At 37.2% G+C, this 10,000-nt stretch overlaps 1 protein-coding gene across 3 annotated transcripts in view; it reads left to right on the top strand.

The window, feature by feature from the left end:
- LOC136846537 (CTD small phosphatase-like protein 2) overlaps positions 1-10,000 on the top strand; it is a 94,282-nt gene that overhangs the window by 29,017 nt on the left and 55,265 nt on the right. The window contains exon 1 of one of the 3 annotated variants that reach the window (XM_067117399.1): positions 7,873-7,938. The exons of 1 other annotated variant lie outside the window; for it this stretch is intronic. In XM_067117399.1, the coding sequence (XP_066973500.1) occupies positions 7,901-7,938 (38 nt within the window). In that variant the 5' untranslated portion in view covers positions 7,873-7,900. Of the gene's footprint in view, positions 1-7,872; positions 8,120-10,000 lie in introns of those variants that run through there. One more of the 3 variants, XM_067117403.1, reaches the window with a different exon arrangement.

The following is a 10,000-nucleotide window of genomic DNA, read 5'->3' as shown; positions in this document are numbered from 1 at the left end:
CGGTGCGTGAATGATCGGCTTTACGTCAGGGCGCCGCGGCTCCAGATGACGCTCATTAGACGTCGTTTGAGACAACGAGAGAGAGAGAGAGAGAGAGAGAGAGAGAGAGAGAGAGAGAGAGAGAGAGATTCATTTGCAAGCGAACTCTGTTTATCCAATTTTATCTAGGTGGTCCACCTGTGACTTTCTCATTTAAGATTGTGTCTTTAACCCAAACGTACGCGAGAATCGTTTGTTTATTGTCTGTGTATATTTATGTCATGGCAAAGGACCCAGTGATCTAAGTTAAAACTGAACGTTGCAGTTATTCGCTCTCGGCCGACATTGCACTCAACGACCTTACACTATTGCCAAGTTCTAATCGATAAAAATAATAATTATGAGACTCGTGGTCTAGTGGTCTTCCTACTCGTCCTCACCAGCAAGTGCATCAGGGTTCAATTCGAAGGGGGAGGTGGAAGAAGCAATTTATTGTGAATTAGGCGCATGGCAAAGGCTAAAAATTAACTGAGCCACCTCAGGGAAAGAGGTGAATATATAAGCTCAATTCAGCCAGGAGTACTAGGCTCAAATTTGTTAGGTCCGTGTTTCGATCCTCTTTTCGTAGGTTATAGGACTATCTCCTGTCGTGATTGAGCCTCGCCTTGCTTTCTTTCTGTCCCCATTGTTTACTTCGGCCTAGGGCTAGCAATGCGATTTAGGTGGCCCGTCCATTTGAAATTTGCTTCTAAAAAACTCCTTGCCAGATTTTATAGAAAGAAAAGGAAGAAGAAGATAAAAAAAAAAAAACAGAAGCGCCAACCAGATAACTGCTTTTCACCTCATATGGAAGGTCATCCTTCTTTGGGTAACCCGATGGAAGATGAGGGACGCCTACCCAAAACCAGGTTTGTACTGGATTTTCCTACGCTGAGAGAGAGAGAGAGAGAGAGAGAGAGAGAGAGAGAGCAGGAGGTACACTCTCGTCCTTTCCAAATCATGTACTTCCTCCTGTGAGAGAGATAAGATACGGTTTACAGGACATCAAATGCGTGCAATGCAAGCCACTTCGAATAACGTAAAACGGTGCAACACCCTGACGATAATTGCAGAAATCTGACTTAATAATAGTAATGACATTGTAGACCGAGTTTGCAATGAAATCTTTAGGCCTAAGCACTAAATGACAACATAGACAGAATGACCAAAGACTGAAAACCTAGTAAATATTGAGTGCTATTGATAAACTTGATGTTACAAACTTACACCAGCGATTATGGCCATTGACAGTGGTTGAAATGCTGAGCAGCAGGTATAGTATGGAATATAAATGCTTTATGAACATTAAACTATCTGATATTTTATGCGAGACCACTGTGGATACAAAAATTATTTTGATACAATTACTATTGAAGACTTTGTTAGGGTTAAGCGTTATTATTATTATTATTATTATTATTATTATTATTGTACACTTCTAGAAGACGTGAGAGAAAAAGTTTATATTACTAAAAAGGGCAGAATTGAAGAAATATGTACAGGATTAATTGGTAACAACCCAAGCAAAAGAAGGAAGGAAAAGTAAAACAGACCAAATACAAAAAAGGGCAAAGCGCGATGAAGTTTTAATACTTAGTGAGAGAAGCAAATAAGAAAACAATCGGGTCATGAAATAAAATCGTATCTGAGCGTACCACTATCTTAAAAGCTATTCATTCTTTTTTTAAGGAATTCCATTAAAAAGGACTTCGTAATTAGGCCATGTGCAGCTGTTTTTTTTAACGACGTGATTCACAGGTGTGTGTGTGTGTGTGTATGGGTGGGTGCGTGTGAGCAAACATTAAGGAACTTATATTCCACGTAGTATCTGAAAATACTATAAAAGTGTTCTACAGCTGAGCAATCGAAAGATCCAGTTTTGTGCATTTGACTCTGAGTGGCAAGAGTTCTTCATTTTCAAGAGCCTCTAGAGTCTAGAGAGTCTAGATACTAGTCTAGAGGCATTGCGTGAGATTTACATGCGTGACAAGGTGTGACGTTTCAGCTTAGCCATATTTACAGTCTCTATGTGACCTTGAGGTGGCATGACCCATGCAAGTTTCACCTCGCAATTGTTTGGGGCATATGGCGCTTTTCAGTGCTTGGATATTACTTAGACAACCATCAATCGAGCGAAAGATCGTCTGATCGTTTCCTGGCGGGTTCTCGTTATTTATTACGGAATGGTGTTGATGTATGGAATGGTCCCTGGGCAATCAAAATTGGTCAATATGCTAGGGGTGTCAAATGAGGGGGGGTTGAAATATCACAGGTGTTGAGCCACTTGATATAGGAGGTGCGGGGGTAGAAATGTGACGGAGGTACGGTTGTCACAGCCAGCCCGATCAATGCTGTTGGAGGAAGGAGCATGACATTCCTGCTTCGGCTTCATGCAAGTTTAGGTCCAACTAGTCTGTTGCCCTTACTCGTTGCTTTTCATCATTAATCAGTAAAATACAATGTGAATGGCAGCCCCCAGATAGTAATATGTAATTCGACACTCCAAGCTAGCCACTAACTCCTATTCAGGCGAATATCCCAAAGGTCATGAAAAACGACTGCTTAGATCTGCAAGCTAACCTACAGCTTATACATAATTACAAAATTGTTGTATTATATATTTGTCATAATCTAGCGGTTTTCCTTAAAATAGGGTGGCTCTAGAGAAGTACGAGTATCATGACAAGGGTCATCGCCACATTCATGCTTTAACTTCGGTTGAGCTAATATATATTATATATTATATATATATATATATATATATATATATATATATATATATATATATATATATAGACGTACAGTAGAAAATCCGATGGTACAAATATATCAACTGAGAGAATTACCAAACAGCTTAATTGAAAACATGGGTGTTGATTCACTTACCATTCCATAGCTGAGGTTAGCAACAGCTATCACCACTTACTCATAACACAGATACAAGACGTCAGTGTCAAGCTTCGTTCTCTCTCTCTCTCTCTCTCTCTCTCTCTCTCTCTCTCTCTCTCTCTCTCTCTCTGATAGTGTGTACATTAGCCTCTGCTTGGGAATTGCAAGCAGAAGCAAGGTTAGCCAACTGAAAGCTATTGATCAAATGTTGGACTGACTTAGCAGTACCCGTTCACAAAATCAATTTGTACTTTTATTAAACTAAATTTCTTGGTATGTATAAGAGTGTGCTATCACTTACGTATGTTTGAATAAAAATATGCGTTTGTGTTTCAGAATTTGAATTCCAAATTTTGTATTTTTACAATTTTTCATTTAGACCAGGTTTTTTTTACGTATTTTTTTTTCTTTTAGGCCTAGTTAAGTTTCAGTTGTGGGGTAAACCAGTCAAAATAACTGATGATATCTTTTTGTCTAGGTCCATAAATCTACGCTTAGATATTTCTGTCGTCTAGCCCGATATACCTCGGTCCTAGTTTTGGGACGGTACGTAACGTCCTTAATATCGGCATTAATAGGAATGTAGTCAACAGTTGTATGAACTAGTGTGACATGTGTTCTTTTTTTTAATAGCAGGTGTAGGAACGTTATCAAATATTAGAGCAAGTGTTCATCACTAACTAAAACACTTGTTTTCACATACCGCGTGAGTTGGGCAACCATAATGTTCCCTTGGTTATCAAAATGGGGTCGATATTATTAGATCAATATACCCAACTTAAAATATACACGCACACACACACACACACACACACACACACACACACACACACACATATATATATATATATATATATATATATATATATATATATATATATATATATATATATATATATATATATATATATATAGTCTCTTTATATTGTGATTTTTATTGGCTCTTCCAGGTTCAATAACCTGTGCTGGCACTAGGCCCACTTGATCGTAAACAATATCATTATCTAGTGATTGGGTGACCCTACTCTCTAGTTAGAGGTCCCGAGTTTGAAAGCCTGGCCACCAAAGCAGAACAATCTTGGCACATACTATCAAAACCCATCGTACTTCTTTTGACCTAACTGGTGAATTATAGGACTAGTAGTTGGTCGACTGTGATGGGTCGTAGCCTGGGTTGAAGGGTGACAAAACCTCATACACACTCACACATATATATATATATACATATATATACATATATATATTGGATCAGCACAACCTCAGATCGAATTGCATTTGTATACCTCGATTAGGCTACACCGAAAATTATCTCTATTTCTCACCCTCTCAAATCAGACTTCACACGTATATTTGGAAAAAAATTTTCTCTCTCTCTCTCTCTCTCTCTCTCTCTCTCTCTCTCTCTGGCAACCATTCTTGCACGAAATAATTGCCGCTCGTCAGCTTAGGAATTCTGAAAATTCCAACAGTCATAAATTCTTCTTTTGTGATCTTTTCTCCACGCAAATACCCGACAATTTTTTCTTCATCCGATAACTCACCTCACTGGATGTCCCAAACAAATATACTATATTTAGAAAACCGTTCCGGATCTGAGTTGTATTCTCTCTCTCTCTCTCACCAACTTTAGGATCAAATCGGTAGTACTTTCTCTCTCTCTCTCTCTCTCTCTCTCTCTCTCTCTCTCTCTCTCTCTCTGCCGTTTTTGTGAAGGATGAGTCTAAGAGATACCACGTGGTGACTTCCATCCTGCTGACTGCTTCCAAACAAAAAAGTTGTGGGCGAGGAAATTGGCAGCTGCTTGTCAGCTGATGGAAGACATGTGAACTCTTCCGTTTATGAACAAAGCAGTTTTGTTACATAACGACAGCGCGTGGAGACGCACGCGCACGCTCTCATACATGCGCACATACGCATTTGATAATGCTAGTTATTAAACAGGACTGTTTTATGATGTTAAAGATAAAATAAGACAATCTCTCTCTCTCTCTCTCTCTCTCTCTCTCTCTCTCTCTCTTTTGTGTGTTCGTTTTTGTGACCCAGTTGAAAGACTTGATGAAATACTGGAATGGAATGGTAAGATGTTGGCGTTATAAGGTCAGAGACTCTCTAGGGAAACACTGTACGTGTGATTTCTCGCCCTGCTGTTTCTTTTACCATTGGTTTCTTCAAAATCATCCATTCGTTTAATATTTCTTCACGGGAACTTTAGACTTGCGTAAAATCATCCATACTAATTGTTTGCTCTCTACTACTGCCACTACTACGACTACTACTCCAGGTTTGGGACTACTCGACTTTTGTCTAGTAACAAAAAATCCCTCTTATCCATCCTAGAGCTGCAACTGAAATGCCGCTATAATGTGCTGTTAGTCTGAAATTTTGTATTATCTTTAGGAGGAAGGAAGGAATATGGAATTTTGGCCAAAGGTTAAGCGCTGGGATCTATGGGAGTCATTCAGGGCTGCAAGGGAAATTGAGAGTAAAAAGGTTTGAAAGGTGTAACAGGAGGAAAACTCGCAGCTGCACTTTGAAACAATTATTAGGAGAGGATGGAAAGTTAAATGGAAGAAAGAGAATATGAACGGAGGTACAGTAAAAGAAATATAAGGGGTTGCAGCTAGGAGCCGAAGGTACGCTGGAAAGAACCTTAAGTAATGCCTTCAGTACACCAAACCGTCTGGTAAAGGAATAACAACGAGTGATCAAATATAAGTCACCGTGGAAATTATGAAGTGCACCATGACTTCCCATGAAAATTGCCGTTGCTATTTACGTTTTATTTAAACCCCCGTGTCAAGTTCATGAGTCACACAAACACATAAAGCTCGTGTTAGTAAGCAAGCATGTGGAATAATTTTTCTGCTCCTACGGGCATTGCTCAAACATTCAATAATTTTTACATCTATATAAGAATTAGTAAGCGTAGTTCAGCAGCAGAAGGAAAATTTTCATATTTTTTAAAAACATTTTCCTTCTCTTCACCCACTTCCTTCTTCCTGCCTAATTAACTTCGTCAGCCACAAGAAGAGGTGGAGTTATTTTCGTAACTAGTGTCATCAGTGCACCCACCATAACCAACTTGGAGGAAAAAGCACTGATATTTAGGGTGCTGTACCGCTGATTGAACTGATTGTGCTTAAAAACAGATATCGATATTAGATTTCAATATTTATTATTATTTTAATAAGAGACTGCGAATTGTCCAATGATATTAAGAAGAAATTAAGTTTATATATTAGATCGTGCCTTGAACGAATCTCTTTTTTTCAAGGACGCAAGACGACGGGAAAAGCGATTTCCTGCTGCAATAGCTCACCAGACCCTAATTTCCAGGGTCACGCCAGTGGCCTGTTCACTACTACCTGGAGACTGCAGTGCTCTGCTCGTCCAGACCTTTTCGTGCTTTGTGGCGTCCTGCTGGAAAAATCTTCACTTCAGGTGATAAAGCAAAGCAGTCAGGGGTGTTCGCTAATTATCAGATTACTTTAGGCATTTGTCAGGGTTAGGGAGACTCGTGGACTTTGTAATTTAACGTTAGGTATGTAAAACACTGGACCTTTTAAGAAAGGCATCTGTCGATTTTTTATGCGCATCCTGACGAGACGTTTCACGGGCGAATGCACTGTATTGCTCATGATCGTGCAGTTCTTTGTGGCCTTTACGAGTGTATTGCACCGAGTTTCTTTCCCTAAATAAATTTCAGTTCGATAGTACGTTAATTCTATGGGACTGAAAAATAACCACAAAACATGAATATAAAAATAAGTATCTTGAAATTTTCGTTGTGTGTTCATTTTTAAAGCAAGAGGGAGTCATATTCTTGATAATATCCTAAAAACCTTCGTGATGAGCAATGGAAATAGGCTAAATATAAAATTAGACCTAACACGTATTAGCCTTTAAGACTGATTTACATGAAAGATAAGAATGGTTAGACAGTTATTTTACCTAGTGTCTATATCTTAAGTATAACAGAATTTTCCCTAGCTGATTAATTATCGAAGAAAGAATAGCGATTATTCTGATGAACTAAATCTGAGTAATATGCAGCCACGTTCTCTTGGCCTTAGCCGGTAACGTGTTACGCAACGATGATAAGGAATGTTGATCGGAGGCAAAATGTGAAGTGGGTAGGTGATGCAACATAAAAATGCAGACTTATGGATTTTACGTACAAACAGCGAACGTAACTCCCAGATATTCATGGAAAACGAGGCTTAGGCGCGTGAAAGCCTCGTACAGTTATGATATTCAAGGTTGCAAGAGACAAAAGAATGTCTCACATTACTTTGCCGATATTTTCTGCTCACCGAATATCCTGTAATCTGCAAGAGAGTAATGCATAACATCTTCGGGGTAATTTTCCCTCAGCTTTTTCCTTTATGATCAAGGACAAACATCTTAGCATATGGAAGGTCCATCAACTGAACCCGTCTCTTGCGCAATCTTGCCCGTGAAATGTTCATTCTGACTCACGTGTTATTCTCATACGATTTTCTCTTCAATTCGTTCGCGGTTTTCTATACTCTTTCGTGAAACTTGAGAGCTGTAGCTTTAAATATCGATTTATTTATAGATAATCCTTATTATATTTTAGAAGAATAACATGTAAATATAGACGGTAATACAATTTATTTTAAAAATAAAAGGGTTAAATATTACAGGTATCACATTAATGACGGCGAAATGCAACGGAAACAAAACGAAACAATAGAGAGAAGAGGCCATTGGGCGCTAGCAGACGCCGCCTTGGCTGCCTCGGGGTTTGTTTATATTCAGCTGCGGTGTCAGTTGAGAGTCTGATGAAATAGTTTTCGAGGTAAATTAAATAAGAAAATCATCTCTAGAATTTTAATGAAATATTTATATACATATGTATACTCAATAAGAGTAAATAATTATAATTATTTTATTTATACAATAAATTTTAATTAAAAACATGGGAACTTTTATGATGTTTTCATCCGGGAGGTTCACCTGCGCGCGAGCCATGATAGCCATCGATGGATCGTCTAATTCAAAATTCTGGTGAGTGTTAGTGGTTTTTCGCCTTGTTTTATCAACCCAGAGTGCTTGAATGCAACTGCTACAGTTATATAACAACGGCTATCGACATGTGGTTTCACTGACATAGTTGTCACGGTCAGTTGCACGGAATGGCGGGAGAATTTAGTGTTTAAAACAGCGCGGGAAAGGCTACGGGGTTGAGGTAGGTTGGAGTTTACACGTCTATGGCCGCCGCTTGTGGAATAATTAGCTCCTCAGCCACGTTCTGTTCTCATGTTTAAGCTTCGCTCTTTTAGTTTTGGGTTTCGTTTCGCTCTCGATTGGCGAAGATGAAATATAAAGTGTGTCTACTGCATATCATCTGTACTAAAACCATAGTAGTAGTCCTAGTGAAGACTGCTACAGCGCATCTCATTTTGTGGTGAATTTGATTGTGAACCTACTGGGCTGGTAGCATTCTTGAAAGCAAGGCGCATTTTTAAAAACTGATTTTGGAGAGAATTCTTCTTAGCACATGGGATTAAGCAGTTGCAAATAACGGTACATTATTTTTTGGCGGTATCCGACTTGAAGTTATTTAAATAAAAAAAAAAAATTCGAACTGTTCCGTAGCAGACTAGCTTTGTGTTGGTTCTAGAACACAATTTGGATGTTAGAAATTGGTCGTGAAATTGGTGGCCTTACCGCCAGTTTAGTGGCCGCTGTTGAAGGGAATAAATCACTGAAATGATGTAGGTAAATTTGGAACGGTAAATTCGCTCATTTCTTCATACGAGTTGTTGGTTTATATAATATGTATACACACTGTATATATATATATATATATATATATATATATATATATATATATATATATATATATATCTATATATATATATATATATATGCACACATTAAGCAGTTACAAATAACGGTACATTATTGTTTGGCGGTATCCTACTTGAAGTCATTAAAAAAAAAAATCGAACTGTTCTGTAGCAGGCTAGCTTTGCGTTGGTTCTAGAACACAGTTTGGATGTTTGAAATGGGTCGTGAAATTAGTTGAAATTGGTGGCCGCTTTTGAAGAGAATAAATCACTATGATGTAGGTAAATTTAGAACGGTAAATTCACTCATTTCTTCCGAGTGTTCATACATGCTGGTTTATATAATATATCAGTATACACTATATATATATATATATATATATATATATATATATATATATATATATATATATATATATATATTGTACACATGCTGTATACATAGATATGTTTATGTATATATTTATAATATATACTTAATATACATATATGGTTATATATATGTGTGTGTATATGTATAAACCAGCACACACATATACTGTATATATATATATGCACACATACATACATACGTGCATTTTTCGTTATGGTATTTGTGTATTTTCATTTCATTGTATTAGTTTTCTGAATGTTCTTAAGATTGGGGTAGCCTACTTTGTGTTCAGATGATCTGTGTCTGTGATCTGTTGACGGCTACAATAGCCTACACGTTTGCCATGACAGACCATAGCTTATGATACAAAAATGTTTTTGAATATATGAAAAATGCAGTCTTAGACCTCCAGACATAATTGTCATAACTGAAATGGCAAATTTGTTGCTCAGATATCAGAAACCTTAAAGAATGTGTGTGTTTGTAAAGTAAAAAGTTCCATTTATTGATAAGAACTGAAGGCCATGTTGATAAACTTGATATCACAAGAAGTTTCGCATCCGTGTAATAAAAGCTGGTGATGATGAAAATACACTAATTGTTTTATATTCAGGTTACATTGCAGTTTTATTGCCGTTTTTCTTAAGGTTAAAAAATATGTTGTGATTCTCGGTGGGAGAACTTGTATTTGTTAGGCGACAAAAATTTAGTTACTGTCTTGTTAAGAGAAAATATGTACTGTATGTGAATGATGGTGATGATGATGATGATTATGATTATTATTATTATACCATTATTATTATTATTATTATTATTATTATTATTATTATTATTATTATTATTATTATTATTATTAGGTGTTTATGAAACTTGAAGAGTTTGTGGTAGTTTTTGCAGTTAATCT

This window comes from Macrobrachium rosenbergii, chromosome 15 (genome assembly GCF_040412425.1).
Source record: "Macrobrachium rosenbergii isolate ZJJX-2024 chromosome 15, ASM4041242v1, whole genome shotgun sequence".
In the NCBI taxonomy this organism is placed as follows: Eukaryota; Metazoa; Arthropoda; class Malacostraca; order Decapoda; family Palaemonidae; genus Macrobrachium; species Macrobrachium rosenbergii.
The sequence above is the reverse complement of the archived record's forward strand: the minus strand, read 5'-3'. Positions and strand labels throughout refer to the sequence as shown.